General features: G+C 40.9%; 1 protein-coding gene across 6 annotated transcripts in view; it reads left to right on the plus strand.

Annotated features, from left to right (window-relative positions):
- Positions 1–14738, plus strand: part of LOC5579004 — a 511737-nt gene that overhangs the window by 343092 nt on the left and 153907 nt on the right. The window contains exon 1 of one of the 6 annotated variants that reach the window (XM_021840024.1): positions 9725–11150. The exons of 4 other annotated variants lie outside the window; for them this stretch is intronic. In XM_021840024.1, coding sequence (XP_021695716.1) covers positions 10829–11150 — 322 coding nt within the window. In that variant the 5' untranslated portion in view covers positions 9725–10828. Of the gene's footprint in view, positions 1–9724; positions 11151–14738 lie in introns of those variants that run through there. One more of the 6 variants, XM_021840082.1, reaches the window with a different exon arrangement.

The raw sequence follows: 14738 nt of genomic DNA on the forward strand, positions 1-14738 counted from the left end.
GATTCCAATCTTCCTCTGGGAGGATTCCAATCTTCCTCTGGGAACATTCCAATCTTTCTGTGGGCAGATTTCAACCTGGATAGATTTCAATCCTTCTCTGTGACTGTCTAAAACTCGAACACTGAACCGTTTCTATCACTGAGCTATTTCGCACACAGTATGATTGTTTTAATCATCATCAATGCTATAATAGCCAAATTTCGAGCGTATTTTAATTTCCTTAACAACAACCGTCGCCATTTATTGCCGGTGGTATGCACCGTTCAAAGAAGACGCATCGATTTCTCACCACCGCGCGCCAACCACTGGATTCGCATGAACGGAGTCAAATTTCCGAAAACAACGGACCACCAAGTAAGGTGGCGCTGCCGCCGAAACCGTCGAAAAATAAACAATTAAATTTGATAAAGCCTTGCATTTTTTTCCGAAATTGTCTTCCGGCGGACGTGTGTGAGACAGTAAAGCACGTGAGTTTTCCCACATTCCGCCTGCTAGGCGCATCGCCTAGCTTTAGGAGATTGTTGAAATGAAGTCATTGAGGTTGCGTAATCGATTGAGAGAAAATTGCGTAAAAATCGATTGTTTTTTGTCGGCTTAGAGCGATTGAAAAAAAAAGAGCTCGTAAATCTTCATTAATTCGTCTCATGTGCTCGCAGTTTTTGGAAAGAATCTGATATCCAAGACGGGGTTCATTGACTGCTGGCATGAGAATCAATTCGATCCAAGCAGTCGCCTCAGATGTTGGTCACCGTTCGGAACGATCCAAGTGCGTGGCCGATTGAATGTTTGAATAGTAGGAGGCCTCGACCGGAGACAAATTTCACCGTCGAATGAATCAAGAACGCAGTCGCAGCAGGCTGTGATTTAATGCCCTTCGTTGATTCAGCTACAAAGGCAACGGTTTTCTCGCCAATTCGCCCCTAAGTCTTTGAACACCTGCAAGCTCTTTTGGATTGGCCATTCATTCCATTCAAAAGCCACTTGTGACATGACGACGGGCGGCTGCCGTTAAAACACAGAAAAGTTCGAATCAATCAATGACAGCCGGCTCTGTCACTGCTGTGAAAACCGCTAAATCGAAGCAAACGTTGTGGACGTTTATGGGACATTTAATTCTTGCGGTGTGGTCAATCTAGTCCATGAGACGGCAATGACTAAGTTTATTTTTTCTTGCACCTTGACTAGGAGAGAACCGTTTTGTCCACCGTTTTGTTGCCAAACGAGGTCACATGGAGAACAGTTTGATTTGGTTACGTTTCGCCAACATTGATGTTTTATATTCACAAGTCATCCATCAGATGTCGAATTGTCCTGGGCAGAAGCGAGACAAATGGATCAATAGACAGTGAGTTTTAGATTCAGTGTATGTAATCCGGGGTTGCATCACGCTTTTGCAATGGTATCTTTGCTGAAATCTTACTAGTGGACGAACATAACCTTGCAAACGCGAAAATTTTAATTTTCTCAGAAATTGGAATATAAGAAGAGGAAGTTTGAAATCTTTCTAGAGGATTATTGGAATCTTTCCAAAGGAAAATTGGAATCTAAACAAAGAGAGAATTGAATCTTTCTATGAAACTTTGGAATTTTCCTAGTTGAAAATTGAAAAATTCGCAGTGAATGTTTGGAATCTTCTCAGTAGAAGAATAAAATATTCCCATAGGAAGATTTGAATCTTCCTAGTGGAAAATTGAAATCTTCACAGCAGAAGATTGCAATCTTCCTATTGAAAGACTGGAATATTCCCAGTGGAAGATTGGAATTTTTCCAGTAGAATATTGAAATCTTCCCAATTTTCCAAATGGAAGATTGAAATTTTCACAAAGAAGAATAGAATCTTCACAAAGAAGAATGGAATCTTCCCACAGGATTGTGTGGCACTGAATAAACATTGTTATAGATCTTGGCTTCTAACCCTGTTATGATGGGTGACAATCAAAAGCCTATTAGAAGAATGTAGCATTGGATCGGACATCAAACGATCAAGTAGGCATGGAACAACTTCGACGCCTCACTCCTATAGTAACGTCAGAGTGAAATGTTGAGTTCTTCGTGGGGCTTCCGTTTACCCACTTCGATTCGGAACTCCACATTTGGCGAACCTGCCAAAATTTAGAACTAATTTTCGTGTTCCTCGAGAGCCCAAATTTGTTTGCAAACGGGAGTGTCCACAAAAAAAATGTGTTTGTTCCGACACCGTTTGTGAAATTCAGTGTTTGTGAAGTGATTGGGGAGTGCCTGCGCCTAAGAAAACATTTGAAGAAAGAAAGATTGCTGTAAATAGGAATAATTGTTGTTTTCTGAGAACAGTTGGAAACTACGGCTGACTGAGGAGAAAAGGTGAGATAAATATTATTATCCACTGCACTACACGTTGAATCGGTATGTCTTGTTCTAAACCAGCATCTTCTAAACAGTTTCAGTTGCGCAATAGTGTTTTTGGTGTTTGTTTGTTTTGCTTGAAAAAAAAAATCAAACAGATTGCTTTGAAATAGTCAAATATAGAAATTTGACAAAAATACATAAACTTTTTCAAGACAATTTAATCAATTAAAAACATGATGTTCATTTTGAAAACCCTAGGGCAAATTCACATCAGATACGAAGTAAACATTCTGTCAAAAAAGGGAACGTATTTTACTGCACTGGTTTATTGAAAAAAGGTAAGTTAAACGGAAAAATAGTTCCAGAACTGAACTATTTTTCCGAAGGAGTCTATTAGATATGTTCGTGCAAAATTTGTAAAATAAATTTGATAAGAAGCTGGAAAAGCTTCCCTTTGAAAGCTGGAAAAGCTTCCTTTCGGCAGCTGGAAAAGCTTCCCTTTGGAAACTGGAAAAGCTTCCCTTTGAAAGCTGAAAAAGCTTCCCTTTGGAAGCTGGAAAAGTTTCCCTTTGGAAGCTGGAAAAGCTTTCCTTTGGAAGCCGGAAATGCTTCCCTTTGAAAGCTGGAAAAGCTTCCCTTTGGAAACTGGAAAAGCTTCCTTTTGGAAGCTGGAAAAGCTTCCTTTTGGAAGCTGGAAAAGCTTCCTTTTGGAAGCTGGAAAATCTTCCTTTTGGAAGCTGGAAAAGCTTCCTTTTGGAAGCTGGAAAAGCTTCCTTTGAAAACTGGAAAAGCTTCCCTTTAGAAGCTGGAAAAGCCTTCCTTTGGAAGCTGGAAAAGCTTCTCACCAGAAGCTAGCTGAGTTTCTCACCACAGGCTGGGAAAGCTTCTCACCAGAAGCTGGGAAAGCTTCCCACCAGAAGCTGGGAAAGCTTCCCACCAGAAGCTGGGAAAGCTTCTCACCAGAATCTGGGAAAGCTTCTCATCAGAAGCTGGGAAAGATTCTCATCAGAAGCTGGGAAAGCTCCTCACCAGAGGCTGAGTTAGCTTCTCATTGAAAGCTGGGAAAGCTTCTCATCAGAAGCTGTGGAAAGCTCCTTTCCAGAAGCTGGAATAGCTTTTAATTAGAAGCTGGGAAAGATTTTCATCAGAGTCTATGGAAAAATTATCACCAGAAGCTGGGAGAGCATCTCATCAGAAGCCGTCGTAAATGTAAATCTGTAGTATAAAAGATATAAAACCAACGATGTGTGCTATCTTACATTTAGAATAAAATAGATCTAGCTGTGCTTGCAGTAGGGCAATGTAATACTGGATAGATGTTTTGCAGCAGAGCACTGTGATACTGAGGTCAAATTGGCGACACTTTGTCGTTCACGAACTATGGCCACGCAGATTGAAGTAAATTTCTTTTATCTGAGTGGCCACAGTTCGTGAACGGCAGTGTCGCAGATTTGACCTTAAAAAAAAAATCACATTCCGGAGTTTCCTCCAAAAATCGTCTGCAAAGTTTTTCGAGAAGGCCTTAGGAATTCCTCAGCAAAATATTTCACGAATTCTTCCGGGAATTCCTGCAAATATTCATCCAAAAACCAGTTATTTCTCAACCAATTCTTCCAGGAATGCTTCCAGAAATTTATCCAGGATTTTTTTTCTAATTCTTAAAAAAATATCCTGTAGGCACTTCTTTGAGAATTCTTTTGGTGGTGAATTTCTCCGAGGATTCTTGTACCAAACGCTCTTAATGGAAAATTGGAATCTTCCCAAAGGAAGATTGGGATCTTCCCAAAAAAATATTGAAATCTTCCCAAAGAAAGATTGGAATCTTTCAAAAGGAAGATTGGAATCTTCCCAGAGGAAGATTGGAATCTTTCCAGAGGAAGAATGGAATCTTCCCAAAGGAAGATTGGAATCTTCCCAGAGGAAGATTGGGATTTTCCCAGAGGAAGATTGGGATCTTCCCACAGGAAGATTTGAATCTTCCCAGAGGAAGATTGGAATCTTCCCAGAGGAAGATTGGAATCTTCCCAGAGGAAGATTGGAATCTTCCCAGAGGAAGATTGGAATCTTCCCAGAGGAAGATTGGAATCTTCCCAGAGGAAGATTGGAATCTTCCCAGAGGAAGATTGGAATCTACCCAGAGGAAGATTGGAATCTTCCCAGAGGAAGATTGGAATCTTCCCAGAGGAAGATTGGAATCTTCCCAGAGGAAGATTGGAATCTTCCCAGAGGAAGATTGGAATCTTCCCAGAGGAAGATGATTCCAGGAATGGAATCTTCCCAGAGGAAGATTGGAATCTTCCCAGAGGAAGATTGGAATCTTCCCAGAGGAAGATTGGAATCTTCCCAGAGGAAGATTGGAATCTTCCCAGAGGAAGATTGGAATCTTCCCAGAGGAAGATTGGAATCTCCCAGAGGAAGATTGGATCTTCCCAAGAGGAAGATTGGAATCTTCCCAGAGGAAGATTGGAATCTTCCCAGAGGAAGATTGGAATCTTCCCAGAGGAAGATTGGAATCTTCCCAGAGGAAGATTGGAATCTTCCAGAGGAAGATTGGAATCTTCCCAGAGGAAGATTGGAATCTTCCCAGAGGAAGATTGGAATCTTCCCAGAGGAAGATTGGAATCTTCCCAGAGGAAGATTGGAATCTTCCCAGAGGAAGAGGAAGATTGGAATCTTCCAGAGGAAGATTGGAATCTTCCCAGAGGAAGATTGGAATCTTCCCAGAGGAAGATATGGAATCTTCCCAGAGGAAGATTGGAATCTTCCAGCGAGATTGGAATCTTCCCAGAGGAAGATTGGAATCTTCCCAGAGGAAGATTGGAATCTTCCCAGAGGAAGATTGGAATCTTCCCAGAGGAAGATTGGAATCTTCCAGAGGAAGATTGGAATCTTCCCAGAGGAAGATTGGAATCTTCCCAGAGGAAGATTGGAATCTTCCCAGAGGAAGATTGAATCTTCCCAGAGGGAAGATTGGAATCTTCCCAGAGGAAGATTGGAATCTTCCCAGAGGAAGATTGGAATCTTCCCAGAGGAAGATTGGAATCTTCCCAGAGGAAGATTGGAATCTTCCCAGAGGAAGATTGGAATCTTCCCAGAGGAAGATTGGAATCTTCCAGAGGAAGATTGGAATCTTCCCAGAGGAAGATTGGAATCTTCCCAGAGGAAGATTGGAATCTTCCCAGAGGAAGATTGGAATCTTCCCAGAGGAAGATTGGAATCTTCCCAGAGGAAGATTGGAATCTTCCCAGAGGAAGATTGGAATCTTCCCAGAGGAAGATTGGAATCTTCCCAGGAAGATTGGACTCCCAGAGGAAGATTGGAATCTTCCCAGAGGAAGATTGGAATCTTCCAGAGGAAGATTGGAATCTTCCCAGAGGAAGATTGGAATCTCCCAGAGGAAGATTGGAATCTTCCCAGAGGAAGATTGGAATCTTCCCAGAGGAAGATTGGAATCTTCCCAGAGGAAGATTGGAATCTTCCCAGAGGAAGATTGGAATCTTCCCAGAGGAAGATTGGAATCTTCCCAGAGGAAGATTGGAATCTTCCCAGAGGAAGATTGGAATCTTCCCAGAGGAAGATTGGAATCTTCCCAGAGGAAGATTGGAATCTTCCCAGAGGAAGATTGGAATCTTCCCAGAGGAAGATTGGAATCTTCCCAGAGGAAGATTGGAATCTTCCCAGAGGAAGATTGGAATCTTCCCAGAGGAAGATTGGAATCTTCCCAGAGGAAGATTGGAATCTTCCCAGAGGAAGATTGGAATCTTCCCAGAGGAAGATTGGAATCTTCCCAGAGGAAGATTGGAATCTTCCCAGAGGAAGATTGGAATCTTCCCAGAGGAAGATTGGAATCTTCCCAGAGGAAGATTGGAATCTTCCCAGAGGAAGATTGGAATCTTCCCAGAGGAAGATTGGAATCTTCCCAGAGGAAGATTGGAATCTTCCCAGAGGAAGATTGGAATCTTCCCAGAGGAAGATTGGAATCTTCCAGGAAGATTGGAATCTTCCCCAGAGGAAGATTGGAATCTTCCCAGAGGAAGATTGGAATCTTCCCAGAGGAAGATTGGAATTCTTCCCAGAGGAAGATTGGAATCTTCCCAGAGGAAGATTGGAATCTTCCCAGAGGAAGATTGGAATCTTCCCAGAGGAAGATTGGAATCTTCCCAGAGGAAGATTGGAATCTTCCCAGAGGAAGATGGATCTTCCCAGAGAAGATTGGAATCTTCCCAGAGGAAGATTGGAATCTTCCCAGAGGAAGATTGGAATCTTCCCAGAGGAAGATTGGAATCTTCCCAGAGGAAGATTGGAATTCTTCCCAGAGGAAGATTGGAATCTTCCCAGGAGGAAGATTGGAATCTTCCCAGAGGAAGATTGGAATCTTCCCAGAGGAAGATTGGAATCTTCCCAGAGGGAAGATTGGAATTTCCCAGAGGAAGATTGGAATCTTCCAGAGGAAGATTGGAATCTTCCCAGAGGAAGATTGGAATCTTCCCAGAGGAAGATTGGAATCTTCCCAGAGGAAGATTGGAATCTTCCCAGAGGAAGATTGGAATCTTCCCAGAGGAAGATTGGAATCTTCCCAGAGGAAGATTGGAATCTTCCAGAGGAAGATTGGAATCTTCCCAGAGAAAGAATCTGGAAATCTTCCCAGAGGAAGATTGGAATCTTCCCAGAGGAAGATTGGAATCTTCCCAGAGGAAGATTGGATCTTCCCAGAGGAAGATTGGAATCTTCCCAGAGAAGATTGGAATCTTCCCAGAGGAAGATTGGAATCTTCCCAGAGGAAGATTGGAATCTTCCCAGAGGGAAAGATTGGAATCTTCCCAGAGGAAGATTGGATCTTCCAGGGAAGATTGGAATCTTCCCAGAGGAAGATTGGAATCTTCCCAGAGGAAGATTGGAATCTTCCCAGAGGAAGATTGGAATCTTCCCAGAGGAAAGATTGGAATCTTCCCAGAGGAAGAGTTCGTAAATCTTCCCAGAGGAAGATTGGAATCTTCCCAGAGGAAAGATTGGAATCTCCCAGAGGAAGATTGGGAATCTTCCCAGAGAAAGATTGGAATCTTCCCAGAGGAAGATTGGAATCTTCCCAGAGAAAGATTGGAAATCTTCCCAGAGGAAGATTGGAATCTTCCCAGAGGAAAGATTGGAATCTTCCCAGAGGAAGATTGGAATCTTCCCAGAGGAAGAGGAAGATTGGAATCTTCCAGAGGAAGATTGGAATCTTCCCAGAGGAAGATTGGAATCTTCCAGAGGAAGATTGGAATCTTCCCAGAGGAAGATTGGAATCTTCCCAGAGAAGATTGATCTTCAGAGAAGCCAGAGGAAATGAATTCCCAGGAATTGGAATCTTCCTAAAGGAAGATTGGAATCTTCTCAGAGGAAGATTGGAAACTTCCCAGAGGAAGATTGGATTCTTCCCAATGGAAGGTTGGAATCTGTTCAAAGGAAGATTGGAATCTTCCAAATGAAGATAGGAATCTTCCCAGACGAAGATTGGAATTTTTCCAGAGGAAGATTGGAATCTTCCCAGAGGATGATTGGAATCTTCCCAAAGAACGATTGGAATCTTTCCAAAGGAAGATTGGAATCTTCGCAGAGGAATATTGGGATTTTCCCAGTGGAAGATTGAAATATTCCCAGAGGTTAATTGGAATCTTCTCAAAGCAAGATTGGAATCTTCCCAAAGGAAGATTGGAATCTTCCCAACGGAAGATTGGAATCTTCCCAACGGAAGATTGGAATCTTCCCAACGGAAGATTAGAATCTTCTCAGCGGAAAATTGAAATCTTCTCAGCGGTAGATTGGAATCGTCCCAGTAGAAGATTGAAGTCTTCCCGAAGGATGATTGGAATCTTCCCAGAGGAAGATTTGAAGCTTCCCAGAGGAAGATTTGAAGCTTCCCAGAGGAAGATTGGGATCGTCCCAGAGGAGGATTGGAATCTTCCAAGCGGAATATTGGAATTTTTCCAGAGAAAAATTAGAAACCTTCAATGAAAGCTTGGATTTTTCTTAGAAGAAAATTGGAATCTACTCAAAAGAAGAATGCAATCTTCCCGAGGAATCTACGCAAAGAATTCCAAGGAATCTTCTCAGATGAAGATTGGAAACTTCTTAGAGCTAAAGTGCAATCTTGCTAGTGAAAGATTTACAATTTTCTAGAACTAGATTGGAATCTTCCTAGAGGAAGTTTGGAATCTTTCCAGAGGAAGATTGTGGAACTTTGTGGATAAATTGGAAAAAAAAACTTATTTTGTGAATTCATCGACTGAAAGCCGTTTAATTAACGCATTCTGAACCCACAGTCGAACCTCTATTGCTTTTCATGTATGCCCAAAATACTAATTTTATTACTTCTTGTGCCCTTTAAAAAAGCCTGTCCTACACTCGAAAATTTCAAGAAGTATGCAATTATTGAATAATGTCACGCAGATATTTATCATCCAGTCGACTCGTTGCATACCTATAAATCTTATTTTTGTATACACTGAGAAAAAATGCACAATAACAATAAAAATTATCTTCGTTTAGAACGACGTTCATTAAACTGCATCGAGATATTAGAAGTATCTCTCGATTAAGTGATATCCAGACATCTGCCCTACTGCTTTCTTACAGTGCCATATGCTCGAAAGATGAAAAATGCATTCATAACGGCCACGCAAAGTAACTTCAACGCATCGCCACCCTTCGAAAGGTGCAGAACAATTACCTGTGTAGATGTCATACTCCCACGTTCCAGCGCAAGACAACATTCCCAGCATCGCGAAGAAAAATCGCAAGTTGTCAAACGACTTACCAAGCACCAACCACCTGGCTCCACGGCCAATGCTCGCGCGCGCACCTCTCGAATTCTTGTTCTTCGCTTTGCCTCTGCCTTCAATCTAATCTGTTGTACGAAGGGGTCGTAGGGACCCAGATAGCCGTTGCGGTAAGAGTGCGGCAATTCAACTGAGGGTCGTGAGTTCGAATCCCACCGGTCGATGTGCTGTAGAAGTGCTCATCGGAACACTAAGCTGAGTAGCAGGCTCTGTCCAATGCCCCAGTTGAGACGTAAAGCCAGAAAGAAGAAGCTGGAAGTCGACATGCAGCGGCTTGCAGTTCCCCAGCCAACGCTGTAAAAAGCGTAAAAATACCATTCTCGACAAAGTTCCAGCTTTTTGCGTTTAGCTACCCACCGAACGATACATGGAAGATAACGAAGGCAGACAGACGGCTTAACCACCAATCCGGAGAGGCATTTTTCCTGATTTGATCGGATATGGGAGAGAGAGAAATTCACCACGCCACCAACAATGGCTCGAAACTCACCACCCTTTCTCTCGGAGGCGTCGCTCTCTCGAATGCACCGCCGCCGCCAACTGCGATGTTGCAAGTCGTCGTCAAGTCGCGACGCTTCGCGCTCAGTCGTCTACTAGCGATTGTTGGCGATAGACGTCGTTTTCTGTGTTAATCGGTTCGATCGTCCCCAATTCTGTTCCGTTCGGTTGAGTGTCGGGATTTTTGTGCATGGAGTTTCCAATTAGCTTCAATTAGACGGTTGCAATCGATCCGGGACGGCTGCGTGGACTGTCGCGGTTGACTGGCGAAGTTCTAATCGGACGTGTGTGCGACAGTTGTGCCCGTTTCGGGTATTGTTCTAGGAGTGCGCTCGACTGCGCGCAGTGCCTGTAGATTTGGAGCAGTCTCGTGCTGGTGCGCCCCGATGTTAAGAGTGTTGTTGAGTGTGTAATTCAGGTGAAAACTAGCATTTCTCGTGATTACGATAATTACGAGTTCCTCGACGGTGGAAGAAAGGAAGACACGAAGAGTGATTGCGCGCGAGCGTAGCAGGCTTCTTCTTCTCCAGTCAGTGCGTCGTCCACGCCTGCTTTTCCAAGTCGGAGAATCGATGTAATTGATGTATGAACGACCTCGAAATTGAAATTTTGTGCCTTCCAACAGCGATCTTGCTCGCGATCCTCCGCCTCAGCCATCCAACCAGAAGAGGATGCAGTGATCGGCGATCGGTATAGTGAGTGTCCGCGTGTGCCGGAGTCTTCGATAAGCTTGACTGGCCACCGTCGTTTTGAAAGTTTTTCCGAGCCTTGGACGCCCTTAAGGCAGTCTACCTCCTCTGCCGTCCCAACGCCTCCCTAGTGAAATGGTGAAAAACGAAGATTTGCTTAGATAGCCGGACTGTTGTTGTTTGGTGCTGGAGTTGTGCCTCGCGTGGATGCTGATCATCGCCCGTCGATCGATTACAACAATCATAATAATTCGCGCTCGGGTGGATTTCAATCCGGCCAAACACGCGATCGCCAATCCCCCAGAATGAAATAGAAACTCGTGACTGGTGCGCTAGATTGATTGAAAAACCGTGCGCCGTAGACTAGCAACTTGGACTCTGGTGAAAAGTGAGAGTTTACGATCATGTTAACGATCGACTTTTAATCGAAAGACCCCAACCCTTTGAACCCGAGATTTTCGAAGACCCTCCCCAGCAGGGGACCTCTCGGATCGCGTGATGAAGATGAGTGTCAACGGTGGTGGCACCACTACCGCTACGGTTGGTCCGCCTCCGGTGTTGAACGGCGGCGGCGGTGGAGTTGCAGCGGTCCCGTCCAGCACTACGGCGGCAACAACGGGATCGACTTCGCAGCAAGCACCGCAATCGCCGCAGCAGCAGAACCAACCGCAATCACCGCTGGGACATAACGGGGGCCTGTGGGATGTTGGGGGAGGCGGGGGTGGAAGTGGGGCACCCTCACTGTCCTCGCTGTCCCGGTTGAACAGTATGGAGTGCTGGGACTACACGATCGAGCTGGAGTGTCTACGGGGACCGGAAGGTAAGGGCCTGTTGTGGATGATTGGATTGTTTTTTTTTTCATTGTGCTAAAATTCGAGATTTGAATGCGTCAGTAAAAGATTCCTTTCGATCATTGAGGATCGATTTTGCTCAATAATTTGGTTCTCATCAGTTACGAGTGTTTCAAAAGATGTTTAGATTTTGATGTATAGATGTTTCTAAGAAATGATGGATGAAACTCACAAGTTGCTTCATGAATTTCATAGAAGCCTATATTTTTAAGTGTACTCAACAACGGAAGTTTGAGTTTTTTTTTGTCTGATTATATTTATTATGCAAATTTTGAATATAGCTATTCTACCTTCTATATAAGTTTAGAATCTTCCCTAAAGATATATAGTATTCTTCTCAAAAAAAAAAAATTAGAATCTTTCCAACGGAAGATTCGATTTTTTTTTCGATGAAAGATTGGAATCTTTCTAATGGAAGTGTCCTTTTGGAGAAAGGAAGATTGGAAACTTCCCAACTGAAGTTTGAAATCTGCCAAACGGAAGAATGGAATCTTCCCAACGAAAGCTTAGAATCCTCCCAGATGAAGATCGGCATATTTCCAAAGAAATATTGGATGCTTTCCAACGGAAAATTGGAATCTCCTCAACGGAAAATTGAAATCTTTGCAACGGAAGATAGAAATCTTCCCAACAGAAGATTGGAATCTTTCCAGCTAAAGATCAGAATCATTTCGAAGATAGATTGTAATTTAACCAACGAAAGATTGGAATCTTCCCAATGAAAATTAAAATCTTCCCAAAGGAATATTACAATATTCCCAACGAAAGATATAAATCTTCTCATAGAAAGGTTGAAACCTTCCCCGCTGAAGATTGAAATCTTTCCAACGGAAGATTGGAATTTTAACAACGGAGGATTAGGATGTTTCCAATGGAAAATTGGAACTCATCAATGAAAAATTAGAATTTTCCCTACGGAGGATTGGAATCTTACCAATTGACTAATTGAAAAAGTTCAGGGTCTCTTTTAGAACATTTGACTTAGTAAGTAAGCTTGCTTCGAATATCCGTTTTGGATATTGTGTTTCTAGTATTTGTGTTCAAAAAAAATGTATCGTCTTTTCGGGCATGAGCGGTTCCACAGAAAATGACGACTTTTTCCCAAATTTCATTTTTATATATTTTGATTTGGATGAAATTTTGCACATGCTTTCTTTATGCCCAAAAATGCCTTTTTGCATCATCGGTTAGCCATTTTGACTCTAGCCTTATTTTTGAGAAGGGCCTAAGAAAAAAATCCCTTATAATTTTCAAAAAATTATAACCTAGAAACGGTTTGTCCGATCAGTTTGGTGTCTTCCGCAAAGTTTTAGGTTATTGTTGGGACTATCTGGAAAAAAAATATACACTGTAAAAAAAATGTTGTTGTTTTTATATTATGAAAATAAAGCTTAAAAATCAATTTTCTCAAAAATCGTATTTATGATTTTTTTTATTTTTTATATGTTAAAGTAGACAAAAAATGAAGTCTTTTGCACAGTGGGTCAAGATGAAGAAATCATGGACAAAAAAGTTATGATTTTTTAAAAAAGGTGAATTTTTGAAAATGGTCATAATAAACTTTTTAAATGTTTTTCAACTCGATTTTACGAAAGTACGCAAAGTTTACAGCAAAAAAGGTATACGGGAAACTCAGGCTAACTTTTACCGTTTAAAGATACAGCGATTTTAATACAAGACTATGATATAATTTTCAATTTTCGTTCATTTTCGAATGTTTTTTGAGGCTCATAAGCCTAGAAATTTGTTCATTGTCTGAAAGAGCAGATAATTTTTGACTAAAATGTTTGAAAAAATATTGATTTGACAATTTTTTATGGTATGAGGCGAAATAAAAAATGTGCCCTGTAAAAATGATTTATTTATTTTTTTAAAGAAACACAACTTCAACATTCAACATTGTGATATTTTGATATGTAATTATCAAGAAAATATGGAACAAAATGTTAAAAGTTAAAAAAAACAACAAAATAACGAGTATTAAGCAATAAATACGTGAAATGCATTTATATCGATTTAAGAATACTTACATTCAAAAACCAGGGTGACTAGCGCACCGGGAAAACCGGGAAAAAGCCGGGAATTTCGAATCACCGGGAGAAAATCGGGAAATATACGGGAATTTGAATTAGCACCGGTTAAATTTTGCATACCAAGTAATGTTTTAACCAGCACAATCCAAACTTTAGTGGATTAAAAAAAACTTTTGCATTCGAATCCCAAGTTAGTCAATAAAATCAAGAACATATTCTTTATACAAATGTTACTACTTGCTATAATCCAGTAAATAATTAACTAGTAAATTAAAAACTTTTAATGAAGAAACATCTTGCGAAAAGTATTTCATATAGTTTCATGAAGCATTTTATGTTAAAAACTACAATGTTTCGATGTTATAAATTTCTCTAAGCAAGCTTGCAATTCACTAAGATCAAATTAAATGCGTTTACAACCTATGATATTCATTGAAGATTTGCCATTCGCTTCTTGTTTGGGCTTGGTAAAAATAGTATAAAATTCTAATTCCTTTCAGAATTATGACTGTTATTTTTTATCAGAAATAATTGCCCTGAGAAAATGTTGTAGTTTTGTGGGTATAAAACATAACAAAAAATTCTATGCTGATGACCATGGAACGAAATGTTGAACAATTCATAAATTAATTTTTATGTCTACCAAATCTGTGACCGTTTAAAATTTAAACTATGATTCATTCAAAGATTGACTCGATCCCATCATATAAACAAGGGCCAAACTTTTTTAACACTTTTTCATAACAAATACCACGATTACTTAAAGTGACCGTCGTAAAATATCGTTTCATAGATCAAATTGGAATTTAGCAGAATCAGTATAAGCCCAGAAAATTTAAATGCGCAGCAAAATGTCTGACTTCCGTCTACCCCTAATAGAAATGCTTTGGTTTATGACAAAAAAATGCGTACCTAAAAGTCGTTTGAAATAGTAAAAAAATCGCAATAATGTTTCTTTGTATCATTAAACCGGGAATATTTTTGAAATACCGGGAAAAAAACCGGGAGAAAACCGGGAATTTGAAATTGACTTTTCACTGGCCACCCTGAAAAACAAAAGCTTTATGAGTAGAGGAGTAACGTGCCCAGTTGTCTCACACAAATATACCTGATGTTTCCTTAAAGTACAGCACGTTGGTATATTTTTGTGGTCGGACAGAAACATACCTAATAGTTGATTCAAGTACCCATGTTTGGTATAAAAAGAGCTGATGCAGCAAAGACACAAGCAAGTGATAATCAAGTGAAAAGTAGAAGATAGCTTAGAAGAATGAAGTATAAAATGAACACCATCGACAAAGGTTGTGTAAATGTGTTTTCAAAAAATTGTTCAAAAAGTTACCGAAATCTCACGGAAAGTAATATTGCCAAATTAGTTGAACTAGGATTTGCAGATGAAAATCAGCTTAATAAACAATTTAAAATTTACTAAGTAGTGAAGAGGAAGATGTTTGCATGGAAGAGGAAACAATGGAAGCATCAGCAATACCGATTGAGACAACGGATTCCAACGTCCCTGAATAC

This window comes from Aedes aegypti, chromosome 1, assembly GCF_002204515.2.
Source record: "Aedes aegypti strain LVP_AGWG chromosome 1, AaegL5.0 Primary Assembly, whole genome shotgun sequence".
NCBI classification, from domain to species: domain Eukaryota; kingdom Metazoa; phylum Arthropoda; class Insecta; order Diptera; family Culicidae; genus Aedes; species Aedes aegypti.